General features: G+C 43.9%; 1 protein-coding gene across 1 annotated transcript in view; it reads left to right on the plus strand.

The window, feature by feature from the left end:
* The window catches only part of LOC120051244 (zinc finger E-box-binding homeobox 2-like), a 78638-nt gene extending 64604 nt beyond the window's left edge, over positions 1-14034 (plus strand). Inside the window, exons 6-11 of the mRNA XM_038998004.1 lie at positions 2046-2270; positions 3481-3695; positions 7264-7372; positions 7724-9816; positions 11510-11612; positions 13266-14034. Coding sequence (XP_038853932.1) covers positions 2046-2270; positions 3481-3695; positions 7264-7372; positions 7724-9816; positions 11510-11612; positions 13266-13843 — 3323 coding nt within the window. The 3' untranslated portion in view covers positions 13844-14034. The remainder of the gene's footprint in view (positions 1-2045; positions 2271-3480; positions 3696-7263; positions 7373-7723; positions 9817-11509; positions 11613-13265) is intronic.
* The last annotated feature ends 497 nt before the right edge of the window (positions 14035-14531 follow it).

Below are 14531 nucleotides of genomic sequence, written 5' to 3' on the forward strand. Positions count from 1 at the left end.
GACGAGGCCGAGACCAACCACCCTTCCAATCCCTGTGTGGGTGGCTGTGTATCTCTGTGTCCGTGTAGAGCATTAGTGTCCCTGCATGGTCCTTTCTACACAGAACTGTGGAACCTAATCCTACCTGCCATTTTTAATTAAGTAAACAAAGCTGATTTCCACCCACAAGCCTCTTGGGCATTAAGTTTTCCCTCCATGATATCATCCTGACCGCTGCTGACAACTGGCCTCGGCACCGTTTGAGTAAACACTCACCACACAAGGGGAATACTTCCTTAGGAATCTTCTTTTCTTCTTTTTATTTATTTATATATTTTGTTGATTTTGTGTGTGCGAGTGTGCGTGCGTGCGTGCGTGCAAACGCATTCCTGTGCATGTGTGGTGACATTTTTTGTGGAAATGTAGACATCGCAAATGTTTCCGTTAAGGCCATGGAAACAATGTGTTGGCATTGCATTGGAAGAAAGAACCCACCATGGGATTACATTTAAGAAAGGAAAATTGCAATCACGTCTTGCCACCTAAGAGCTCTTTTATCCAGGTGATTTCCTCTATTACAGAGAAGAAAGTCATTTCAAGGGAGGCATCACGAGGTTGAGCTTGAAGCTAGTTGGCAACACAGTGACTTCCAAAATGACATTTCATTTGCAAAATCCAATTAGTCTAAATTTGATCTTTTTGATGTGTTTTTATAACCTGAAGATACATATTTGTTTAACGGCGAGTTGTGAATCCAATATAGAGATCTCAAGCATCCTCACAGTTTTGTGTCTCTAAAATGCATTAGATGATTCTCAAATAGTTCAGACAAAGTCCTAATGAGGATGCAGGAAATTGAGCTGCCCAGTTAACAGTTGTTTCATACGATTTAATACAAGATCCTTTGGCACCAGTGACATTTCCATGCCACTTTTGACAACCAAATACACTACCTTGACCTTTCACAAATTGGACCCATAAAATAATCACTGCCAAACAAATCACAAATATAAAAATGTATCTTGGCTTGGACATGTCTAATTAAATAAGTAACTACCCACATCCAGTCAAATCAACTAGTTTGCGTGACTTCCTGTAACATTTAGCACGACAATGTTATACGTGACAAGTTTTATGACAGTGATATGATAGGGGGTAATAGAATATAGACTTGCCTCAGGTTGTCGGAATGCCGTATAGTATAGCTTTGAATGAACGTGAACCTTTGAGAGTCTATCATCTGCTGTTGACTAATGAAGGTTGCCGCTTTTGATTAGCTTTGTTTGCTATTGGAGCCACGGCTATCTCTACTCTGCAGCTTTGGGATTCCCTAAAGAGAAGGGACTGGAGAATATGAGAAAACACACAATGTGTGACTTCAGCAATTTCAGAAAGACAGCTTCAGAAAGTATTTTAAGGACTATGGTTAAAGCTTTTTTTGTGCTACATCGTGGTTTGTCCTCTGTAATCTGCTCCACAGCCAATCCACTAACCAGAGCCATTTTATTGACCCCTTGTCAATACACAGGGAATTAGATTGTACTGTTGCTACACAATGGGAAAATAAAATGTTGTTTTCGAGAGGCTTAAACACCGAGGCTTAATTAAATAGATATAATCTCAAAGATCCAAAATTGTAAAATACAAATTATTTTCATTTCACGTATGAAAAAGAATTAGAAGTCATTTGACCAGTTTAAATTGTGTTCCCCACATTTATTGTGTAACTGGTAATACATTGCAAGTAAATACAATATGTTTATCTGAAATACATTCCCACGATATAAGGTGGTACTTTTCTAAGATGAACTCATATGTCTTGTTTTAGTGGCTGTTGCGTGACAAGATAACACAGTAATTCAGATGTATTCTCCCACAACCACTACCTTAATGTCTGTTGTGGAGTTTCTTCATCCCATTTAGACCCGACACATTCTCAGTATTGCTGTAACACACATTTCTCTTGGGGAGTGAAGAATTCAATTTCTCAAAACCCATCTCTCTCTCTCTCTCTCTTTCTCTCGCTCTCCCTCCTCCTCCTTCTCTCTTTCTCTTCTTCTTTTCAGTTAAGAATGTTGTTGATTGCACTTCAGAGTTTGAGGAGTTCTTCGCTAAGCGCAGCAAGCTCCAGGAGGAGAGCCTGAGCGAGAGCCACAGCCACGTGGTCAGCATCGCTGAGTACCTGCAGCGGGGCGACACTGCCATCATTTACCCAGAAGCACCCGAGGGAGAGGAGCTGTCCCGTCTGGGCACGCCCGAAGCGCCTGAAACAAACGGCCAGGAGGAAAATGGTAAGAATCCAGAGACCAGCCAGGGACGGCGAGAACAGAACCAGGGGACAGGGGCTGTATGTATGAAGCGTCTCAGAGTAGGAGTGCTGATTTAGGATACATTTTGACATTTAGATCACAATGAATAAGACTACATGGACAAGGGTGAGCTGGGGCCATATGTTTGAAATGTTTTCGAGTAGGAGTGCTGATCTAGGATCAGTATTGCCTTTTAGACCACAATGAATACGATTACATAGACATGGGGGAGCTGATCCTGGATCAGCACTCCTCCTTTGAGACTCTTGCTACGTACGTCACCAGAAGAGAACAGAGCAGCAGTGGTGTGGCTGGACTCTTCTTGGTCTCTGTGGCTCAGTGACATGGGCAGCTGTTGGTCTCACAGATTCTTCACTGGATGCCTCTGTGTTTACCTTCGGTCCTTCAGTCTTTGAGCAGCAGCAGCTGCCAGAGGTCTGAAATAAGATAGTACACCTCTCAAACCCCGGGGGAACAGGGATTGAATTAGAATGGATTTATGATACGTACTTCAGAAATTATGAAAGTGTGGGAAAAATGGTATTAAATAAGCCACTTAAAAGCAATTAGGCGAGGGGACTATGGTTAAGGGGAGCAAGGAAGGACGAGGGGGGAGGGTGGGTGAGGTAGTGTTCTTAAAAACCAGGTCAAGGTGCTTTATTTCAGACTGACATTTGTACGATATCAGTGTAAAACAGTGTAAGATTAGATAGCACGTTTCATTTTTGTCTTAAATCAAAAGTCAAAGAAACAACACAATTACTTAAGCCAAAAGTATGTTATGCAACACATTCTAAAGTCTATAGGTCAATTAAAAGCTAATTCAATTTAGTATGTGTGAATTTTCCCGTGTGTCTTAGTATGTGATATAAAAAAAAGAGGGGGGAGGCAGAGTCTGTGTGTGTGTGTGTGTGTGTGTGTGTGTGTGTGTGTGTGTGTGTGTGTGTGTGTGTGTGTGTGTGTGTGTGTGTGTGTGTGTGTGTGTGTGTGTGTGTGTGTGTGTGCGCGTGCGTGTCAGGGCATGGATGCCAGCCTGAGACGACGGCACTCTGTAGAGCAGATTGCAGTGATACCTCCCATACCATTCCGGGCAGTACGCCCATTAGCTGTCATTGATTTGCTGACCTTTTGGACTGCTTTCTCTCTCCCCCCCCCACCCCCCTCCATTTCTCCCCCCACCTCCCTTACCCAGACCTGCCACCTGGAACTCCAGATGCTTTCGCCCAACTGTTGACCTGCCCCTACTGCGACCGGGGTTACAAGCGCTTGACATCGCTCAAGGAGCACATCAAGTACCGCCACGAGAAGAACGAGGAGAACTTCGCCTGCCCCCTGTGTAACTACACGTTTGCTTACCGCACTCAGCTTGAGCGACATATGGCCACGCACAAGCCCGACAGAGATCAGGTGAGGATCATGTGCCCTCGTTTTTTTGTTGCTGTTGCTGTTTTCAATCACTTTCAGGATCGTAGGCCCTTCTCCCTTCTTTTTTTCTCTCAATCCCTTTATTATTCCTCTCCCCTTCCCGTTCCCCTCACTTACTTCGTTTCTAATGTGCTGTGATCCCTTGGAGGAAAATATATCATTTTGATTGGCAATCATTATGAATTTTTCATGGCATTTTGGAGATGCAGATCTTTTAATGGTAATAACTTTAATTGAGGCCCTAAATGGTTTTTTGATGGCCCCGTCTGATATGATTTTGCAGTCTTATGTTCACGATCAAATGATTATGTTAATTTCCAATTTAGACATTTTATCTGCTCCTTAATTTCACTTCAACTAGTAGATTTTATGTTCTTTAAAATCAAGCATTTCCTTTATGCAGTACTAAACTCAGCAAAAAAAGAAATGTCTCTTTTTCAGGACCCTGTCGTTCAAAGATAAATCGTAAAAATCCAAATAACTTCACAGATCTTCATTGTAAAGTGTTTAAACACTGTTTCCCATGCTTGTTCAATGAACCATAAACAATTAATGAACATGCACCTGTGGAACGGTCTTTAAGAGCTTACAGACGGTAGGCAATTAAGGTCACAGTTATGAAAATTTAGGACACTAAAGAGGCCTTTCTACTGACTCTGAAAAACACCAAAAGAAAGATGCCCAGGGTCCCTGCTCATCTGCGTGAACATGCCTTAGGCATGATGCAAGGATGCATGAGGACTGCAGATGTGGCTAGTGCAAGAACTTGCAATGTCCGTACTGTGAGACGCCTAAGATAGCGCTACAGGGAGACAGGACGGACAGCTGATTGTCCTCGCAGTGACAGACCACGTGTAACAACACCTGCACAGGATCGGTACATCCGAACATCACACCTGTGGGACAGGTACAGGATGGCAACAACAACTGATCGAGTTACACCAGAAACGCACAATCCCTCCATCAGTGCTCAGACTGTCCGCAATAGGCTGAGAGAGGCTTGACTGAGGGCTTGTAGGCCTGTTGTAAGGCAGGTCTTCACCAGATATCACCGGCAATAACGTTGCCTATGGGCACAAACCCACCATACAGGACTGCAAAAAAACTGACGAGTCGCGGTTTTGTCTCACCAGGGGTGATGGTCGGATTCGCGGTTATCGTCAAAGGAATGAGCGTTACACCGAGGCCTGTACTCTGGAGCGGGATCGATTTGGAGGTGGTCTGTGGCGGTGTATCACAGCATCATCGGACTGAGCTTGTTGTCATTGCAGGCAATCTCAACGCTGTGCGTTACAGGGAAGACATCCTCTTCCCTCATGTGGTCCCCTTCCTGCATGCTCATCCTGATATGACCCTACAGCATGACAATGCCACCAGCCATACTGCTCGTTCTGTGTGTGATTTCCTGCAAGCCAGGAATGTCAGTGTTCTGCCATGGCCAGCAAAGAGCCCGGATCTCAATCCCATTGAGCACGCCTGGGACCTGTTGGATCGGAGGGTGAGGGCTAAGGCCATTCCCCCCAGAAACTTGCAGGTGCCTTGGTGGAATAGTGGGGTAACTGGCAAATCTGGTGCAGTCCATGAGGAGGAGATGCACTGCAGTACTTAATGCAGCTGGTGGCCACACCAGATACTGACTGTTACTTTTGATTTTGAACCCCCCTTTGTTCAGGGACACAGTATTCCATGTCTGTTCGTCACATGTCTGTGGAACTTGTTCACTTTATGTCTCAGTTTTTGAATCTTGTTATGTTCATACAAATATTTACACATGTTAAGTTTGCTGAAAATAAACGCAGTTGACAGTGAGAGGACGTTTCTTTTTTTTTGCTGAGTTTTCTGTCAGAATCAACATGTACACTTATTATTGAGTCTCACTCACTCTCAATGTTTTATCTTTTAGATAAACTAAGCTGGGAATTTGTTGACAATTTGCATGCATCACATCCAACATCCTGTGTGGATGAAAGCAACCTTCTAATCATAGATGTTACATTTGCTTGCCATCCGTGTTTAAAAACATAAGTGAATCTGAACAAAACCAGTAGTGATAATTGAAGTCCTCTTGGGGTAAAAAAAAGAAAGAAAAAATAAATAAAATGTGTTGTGCAGTTAGTGAATCGTTGTGTCATCGCTTACAGGCAAGCCCTAATCCCATGTCCCATGAGAACTGTCTCTACCTAGGAAAATATGCCCTCGCCATAAACACCACAAAACAATATAAAATAACCTGTAACACTCCTTTTCCAATTAACCAATCAAGAGAAAATGTGTCATTAATACGAGCCAATAATATTTGAATACCCAGCCCATGCGCCCCGCCCACAACATCCAACATCCCATCCCCAACCTTCCCTGAGTCATGTAGGATAGCATGTCCCCCTCCGCCAAAAACACATTTGCTGTTGTTGGTGCCATTGACAATTAGGATTAGAGAATGATTGTATCTTATTGGCACAACTAAAGTTTACTGCGGTCCTCAGAGGGAAGCAGGGGGAGCCAAAGCAGCTGTTGCTGTTTGTTTATGCAACTCAGCAACATACGAGCGGTGGGGTCCTTGACTGGCGCTTGGCGGCCCCACCGACAGACAGACCCACTCCTGCTCGATCTTTGAAGGTTGCTGCCGTTTGAACAATCCCTCCCTGTGTCCTCCCTTACGCCATCTGTCTCCCCAGGAATGTGGGTAGAGTCAGCACACTCCAGCAGTTGTCAGGCTGGATCAGGACGCTGGCTGCTTCTTCCTGCTATGCCTGCCTTGGTAGCGAATGCTGCTGAGAGATATTTTGTATTGCCTAAGCATTTAACGTGTTCACCTCCTACTCAGAATTAATTGTGCACGTCTGGCGTGCCTCCCGTTTGCACGTACGCTATTATCGTTGTTGTTGTTACTAGTATATTTGGATTTTGAAACAGGCAGAGGCCTCCCCCTGTTTGAATTGCAAATTTGAGGGGCCGCAACTGGGGTTTACCTTTGAACAGAGAATCGAGGCCTAGTCCCATCCTATAGTCTACGATTATTAAAGAGACGTTTGAGGATTCAAATGATGAGGGGAAATCTGTTCCAATTAAGACGTTTCAATATTTAGGGAAATGTGTTGTTTCTTCATGTAAAAATACTGTTGTTTGCAGGTATGTGAAATACAGGGAAGGACTTCTTGTGAAATAGTCAGACTATCTTTCGAGTGATTACCCCAAATTAATAAAAGCAGATCAGATTGCTTGTTTCTAATGAGGGGGAAACTATATTAAAAAAAAAAGAGCCCCTTTCATTTATTTTATTTTATTGGCTGCCAAATTCTAAAGGCATGCTTCCTTGGCTCGAGAGGCAGGAAATTAAAAGGTATGTGATTCCCTCTGTTATCAGCGCCACTCTTGTACTCTCTCGTTGGAGTTGGAAGTAGAAAGAGGCAAGATGGGCTGTGTAGCAATGTGAGACATTTGGCTTGTCGGTCGATTGCACCGAGGGCTGATAGTGATTGTTTAGTGAACTCTTTTCCCCCTGTGATGTTGTTAGTGGAACTTATGTAAATACCTGCTTCTTTCTCTATAGCACCAACTGCTGAACCAGGGGGCTGGCAACCGCAAGTTCAAATGCACAGAATGTGGCAAGGCCTTCAAATACAAGCACCATCTGAAGGAACACCTGCGGATTCACAGTGGTGGGTTGCAAGGGGGCCTGTGCACTCCACTTTGAATATGCATAACCTTGATTTAAGGCTGTGGTGAACTTCACAGGGTGTACAAAAATCGATTGCGTTTTTCTTTTCTCTCTCCCACTGTTCCAATGGATGACTTGAGCTACTTATTTTCCTTCTATCTGCCAATCTCACAATTGAGCAGTTCAGTGTTTACACTTTAGTTTGGCATTCATTAAAGGTGTTCATTGTTGATACATTTCCCCTTAGCCCACTTATATTTAATCATTGAGAATATGTGTGTTCCTTATGACATTCTAAATGCGCTCATGGCAGATATTTCTTTTTAAAGTATACATTGTTGTCTCTTTTCAGGTGAGAAGCCATACGAATGCCCAAACTGCAAGAAGCGCTTCTCCCACTCAGGCTCCTACAGCTCTCACATCAGCAGCAAGAAGTGCATCGGCCTTATAGCAGTCAACGGGAGGATGCGCAACAACATGAAAACAGGCTCATCCCCTACATCAGCCTCGTCCTCCCCCACTAACACCGCCATCACCCAGCTGAGACACAAGCTAGAGAACGGAAACGGAAACGGCAAGCTCCTGGGCCACCACCAGGACCAGAACAACCACCACCTGAACATCAAAACAGAACCACTAGACTTCAACGACTACAAACTCATGATGGCCTCCCATGGCTTCGGCGCACCTGGGCCCTTCATGAACGGAGGGATGGGGGGAAATAGCAGCCCGCTAGGGATCCACTGCTCAGCCCAGAGCCCCATGCAGCACCTGGGGATGGGGATCGAACAACAGCTCCTGGGCTACCCGTCCCTGAGCAACAACCTGAGCGAGGTCCAGAAGGTGCTCCAGATCGTGGACAACACTGTGTGCAGGCAGAAGATGGACTGCAAACCGGAGGAGATCTCCAGGCTCAAAGCTTACATGAAGGAGCTCGGCAACCAGATCGAGGAGCAGAAACAGGGACTGACGTCACAGGGGGGTCACCAGGTTGGTCTTCCAGTCGTCAGCCATAATGGTGCCACTAAAAGCATCATCGACTACACATTAGAAAAAGTGAACGAAGCCAAAGCTTGTCTCCAGAGCTTGACCACAGACTCAAAGAGACAAATTAGCACTATCAAACGCGAGAAATCCAACCACATGCTAGATTTAGGTACAGAGGATAAGATGCATGAGAACAACATTATGTTTACACCCTTTGCTTGCCAATACTGCAAAGAAGCCTTCCCAGGTCCAATTCCCTTGCATCAGCATGAACGTTACCTGTGTAAAATGAATGAGGAGATCAAGACAGTTCTCCAGACTAGCGAGAACCTTATGCCCACAAAACAGGGGATGTTTACAGAGAAGCATGCCCTCCTGCTCTCGTCCATGCTGTCTGAGAAAAGCCCCATCAACCCGTACAAGGACCACATGTCAGTGCTCAAGGCCTACTTCGCTATGAACATGGAGCCCAATTCAGAGGAACTACTGAAGATCTCCATAGCAGTCGGCCTTCCTCAGGAATTCGTCAAAGAGTGGTTCGAGCAGAGGAAAGTTTACCAGTACGGCACCCCAAGAACTCCACCATTAGAACAACAACGGAGCAACCATGCAGATATGGTTCTAGCCGCAAGCAACCACAACCACACTCCCTCTAAAGACTCAATGGCAGCTAGATCCCCAGTGTCCCTGATCAAGTATAATGACCGTGACCGCAACCGGGACCACCGTATCACGTCCCCCTCCATTGCAGAGCTCCATAACAACGTCAGCAGCTGTGAGAACCAGCTCAGACTCATGAAGGCTAATACGTTCAGTGGACACACCAAACACATGGGTGACCACTCCAAATTGGACCACCAGTCCAGGAGCAGCACACCTTCACCTTTGAACCTTTCCTCAACATCTTCCAAAAACTCCCAGAGTAGCTCATATACTCCAAACAGCCTGATGTCTGAGGACCTGAACCTCAACATGAACCTGTCTGAACAACCACTGGACCTGTCACTGCCAAAGCTCATGAAGGAGCCCAAACATGCCATGACCGTGAAGAGCAGACCTAAACTAAACAGTATTAACCACCATGACCACTCCAGTGTTCCCTCCCCACGAGAACACTTCGAAGAGCCACTTAACCTGGCCTATCTCAAGAAGGAGTTTGAAGCCAGAGGCCAGAACCACCACAATGGAGACCTCAACAAAAGCACCAGCCCCTTGTTCGGGATGAACCCCTTCGGTGCCAAACCTATGTACACGTCGCTTCCGCAACAGAGCGCGTTCCCACCTGCCACCTTCATGTCTCCGATGCAGGCCAGCATGCCTGGGCTGAGGCCATACCCAGGTCTGGATCAGATGGGCTTCCTACCACACATGGCCTACACTTATGCAACAGGAGCAGCTACCTTTGCTGAAATGCAGCAGCAGCAGAGGAGAAAATACCAGCGAAAGCCAGGTTTCCAGGTAAATAGATAAGCCGCTTGTGGTTGAGTTTTTAAGCCTCAGGTTTATCCTCTCTCTCTGTCTCTCTGTCTCTCTCTCTATCTCTCTCTCTCTCTCTCTCTCTCTCTCTCTCTCTCCATCTTTACCTTCTCTCGCTCTCTCTCTCTTCATCTTTACCCTCTCTCTCTCTCTCTCTCACTCTCTCTCTCTCTCTCTCTCTCTCTCTCCATCTTTACCTTCTCTCTCTCTCTCTCTCCATCTTTACCTTCTCTCTCTTTCTCTCTCTCTTTCTCTCTCTCTCTTTCTCTCTCTCTCTCCATCTTTACCCTCTCTTTCTCTCTCTCCATCTTTACCCTCTCTTTCTCTCTCTCCATCCTTACCTTCTCTCTCTCTCTCTCTCTCTCTCTCTCTCTCTCTCTCTCTCTCTCTCTCTCCTCTCAAATTCTCTAAAATAATCTGCTCATTGTGCCACTAATTAAAAGGTACTCTAATGAGCTCACCTGCAGCACATTGAACCGTGGAGAAAACACAGTCAGGTAGATAACCAGCTGTCAAACGCGCCTGGAGTCAGTTCTCCAAGCAGACGTCATTAGCGATATCAGCACATAATTGCTGTTTCAGAGGAGATTATGATGTGGGGGATTCAGTTGTTGCCAGACTCCACCGTCAATTGTCCTTACCACAGAGTGCAGGCAGCATCACGTCTCCAGCTCTTCAGTGTAGTCTATTCCAGAGTAAAACATAGACTACGTACCCTTTAAAATCAATCTGTCTCAGCCTACTTTCTTTTTTCTTTTTTTCCTTATGTATTTTTTTTGTGTGAATTGTGTGAGGGACAAAGTGTATGTGATCTGTGCAATAGGCAAAGGGTAAGCCCTGGAGCTGCACACAGCACAGAGGATCTGACTCCAACTCCAATTCTCTGCCACTGTCTTGTATTTTATTTTAAAGAGAGTTGCACTCTAAAGCCAAAATGAGTTTCTACATGTAGATTAATAATGCACAGGCTCCATGTTCATTCCCACTGAATGCTGAAGGCTGTTTAACATAGAGGGAACCATTTTGATAAAAAAGTATTAATAATGTTTCCTATTCTAAGTTATTAAATTAGATTTTAAAAATACAGCTACGGGCATTTAGCTCAAATTGATTGCGGAATGATAGTAGATCTGTTCTTTAAAAACAGTGTAAGAAAAAAAGTGTCCCTGCCAAAGGAGTCATTGTCAGACCAGAGCGAGCACTTCTTAATGAGAGCAATTGTGCTTCTCAATATTGGTCATTTAGAACACCTCTTGATTTAATCATTATGAGTTGGAAATTAGAAGAATATGACAATATGCCCCGCAAAGGGATTTCTCTTATTATTATGACCTTCTAATGTAATAATATTTTCCGCCATTAATTTAAGTTTAAGCCTATCGGGTTAATCTTCCCTTATAAAGAACAGATAGATATGGAATGAAAACTCTTTCAAGTATAAAATTAGACTGATTCAAATATATGGAGGACAGATTAAAAAATGTAAAAAAAACATTCAGGGTAGATTGTCAACCATTACAGTGTAGTCTGCCTTTTATATTTACACCTGCGCTCTGTATTGGAGTGTTAGTAATTAGGTCCAAAACGTAAGTTCCATTCAATCTTTCATTCAGGCAAACATCAGGAGGTACTAAATTGAGTTGACGTGTGGATTGATAAATGTGTCATTTTCTAGGGGGAGCTGCTAGACGGAACAGCAGATTATATGTCAGGACTGGATGACATGACCGATTCAGACTCCTGTCTGTCCCGGAAGAAGATTAAGAAGACAGAAAGTGGTATGTACGCGTGTGACTTGTGCGACAAAACATTCCAGAAGAGCAGTTCCCTCCTAAGACACAAATATGAACACACAGGTATATACTGTTCTGGAACACTTATCTTACCCCGTTGCTTTTATTTCTAATGTTTTGTGTTACTAAACCCTTTCGATTGTTTAATTTTGTTCATTCCCCACTTCTTTCTTGCTTTGTTCTTTTTCAGTTGTATGTAAATCGAGACCTAACTTGTTTCTTCATTGACAGGGGTGAGGAGATATACTTACTAAAATATGTAGAGCAAAACATTACATTATTAGGGTTATGCCAGAAATACCTTTCTCTGAATATATAAGCTCCGTACTTAAATCAAAATGGGGTAGAAAGAGCCTAACTAAATGTTGTGTCATTGCTTTGCATAATGCATGAGGGCACTGTCTGAGGTAAATGTCATCCTTGGCCATTTCTAATTATATCCATCACATGCTCCTTTATTAACCCTATTATTATTTACAAAACACACTAAGCGCACCCACATATAACTAATAAAGAGACAGAGACAGACTGCTGAAAGTTTCACTTGACCAAACCGGTCCTTTATTGACTATCACTCTAATCAGTGATAGGTCGGTTTAACCCATTGAACATGTGTGTGTTGACGCCATTTTTTTTTTTTACACTTCTCACCATGAAACGCTTTCACTAAGTTGCATCATTCTTTACACACATGACTACATGCAGCACGTAGCAGAATACCGCATGCTTTATGTAGCTCGCAGGTGTATCTAGTTGTGGTACTAAGAGGTGTGTGTTGCAAGTATAGCAGTTATGGAAGGTGTCGAAGGCATTCCAGGGCTATTTGTGGCTAGGAATTGGCCAGATGTGTTGGTGTCTGTGCTTGGTGGCACACGTGGCGTCACGAGAAGATTGAAATGCCAAAGGAGAAACTCTATCTTATGATTTGTGTCAGATAGACTGTTATATTTCCGGATGTGCTGAGGTGTAGTAAATTCAAAAGGGGTGCAACTGTCCCACACTCCCCACCCCATGATATACACCATGACGAGCCACCATTGCTGGCTGCTGGGAGAGTTTTTATTTAGCCAGATCATTTGGTAGCATGATGTAATGAAATTTCACTCCATCAATGTAGGGCGGCTCGAGTTTCTCGTCTCACACTTTTGCATTCAGGGTATCCCATCTTACATGGTGAGCAGAGTAGAGTAGAGTCCCAAAATAATTTAGGGACAGAGGCATCTAGACACTTGAATTATTCTACTGAGATTATCAGCGTAGCCATAGGAGTCTCTTGTTCAATTTTCATCTCCTATTTGTTTCTTTATTTGTCACAGCTTTCTGTTTGTTAAGTGTTTGTGATTCTGTTCCTCCATGCTTTAGCGATAGGAGGGAATTTCATAGTGTAAACACTTGACAGACCCTGTGGTTTATTTAAGCTGTTTATCTTCTCATTTAGAATAAACAAATAAGTAATGACAAAGTTAGCATTGATATTGTAATGATAGTTCAAGTTGCTTCATACCATTCGAATCATCTGAATGTACCTTTAGTTTCTGTTTGTTCTCCTCCTGATGTTTTGAATTGTGTTAAATGTAGTAACAACGTAGCGAGCTGGGAAACTCATGTCTGCTTTCCTCTCCTTTTGTGTCTCCTCAGGTAAACGGCCACACCAGTGTCAAATCTGCAAGAAGGCATTCAAACACAAGCACCACCTTATAGAACATTCACGACTGCACTCTGGCGAGAAACCGTACCAGTGTGACAAGTGCGGGAAGCGCTTCTCTCACTCGGGCTCTTACTCCCAGCACATGAACCACCGTTACTCTTACTGCAAGAGGGAGGCCGAGGAGAGGGAGGCGGCCGAGAGAGAGGCCCGGGAGAAGGGCCACCTAGAGCCCACAGAGCTACTATTGAGCCGGGCCTACTTACAGGGCATGACTCCTCAGGGCTACCCCGACCTGGAGGACCGCGAGGGCATTCTGAGGGAAGGAGGGATGAACGGAGGAATGAGAGATCGTCAGAAGGAAGTTGAAGGAACGTATGTGAAAATAGGACGTAGGGAAGAGGATTTTGAGGAAGAGGAAGAGGAGAGCGAGAACAAGAGCATGGACACAGATCCAGACACGCTGAGGGATGAGGAGGAGAACGGAGAGCACTCGATGGACGATAGTTCGTTGGACGGGAAAACAGAAACCAAATCGGATCACGAGGACAATATGGGGAATGGCATGTAATAAAACTACTGCATTTAAAAAGCTTCCCATCTTACTTTTCTGTTCATTATTGTTACCTGCTTGGTTTTTAACGCTGCTTTGTTGAAGCTGTACATGCACGTGCCTGAAGCTTCTAGGAAGCTTTGTATTGAAGGACTCAAGGGGTGGTGGTTGTATATGTCTGCCCAAGGAGACATTGATTTGAAGTTTGATTTTGGGGTGGGGTGGGGTGGGGTGGGGTGGGGGGGAGAATTGTGGAAGAAGAGGCTGCATTATGCAAAAATGAAAAATGAATAAATGAATACATTTAAAATATTGTACAGTATTAAGGCCTAAAAATATGTGTGGTGCTAACATCCTAAAAACTCTGTGTTCCATAGTCTTTATAGCACAAACTAGTGACTTGTACAAATTGCACTTCGCTTCTATAATCACTACAAAAATAATAAAAAAGTATTGCCTATGTATATATTTATACAGTGTTGAAAAAATAAGTAGTCTCCACACTACAGTCCATCAGTTGTATTACTTATCTTTCACTTAATGTGTTGTCTATAGTTTTGCCCTGTCGTCAGGCCAGCTAGCCACACAGTTTTAGGCCTCAGAATTTCTCTGTGAAGGAACTTAACAGATATTACCTGTTTGATTTTAAGGTAATGAAGTCTTAAAGAGACCTTGAAATGAAGGGAAAACGGTTTGACAGTACAGT

The sequence above is a fragment of the Salvelinus namaycush genome, chromosome 7, assembly GCF_016432855.1.
Source record: "Salvelinus namaycush isolate Seneca chromosome 7, SaNama_1.0, whole genome shotgun sequence".
NCBI lineage: Eukaryota > Metazoa > Chordata > Actinopteri > Salmoniformes > Salmonidae > Salvelinus > Salvelinus namaycush.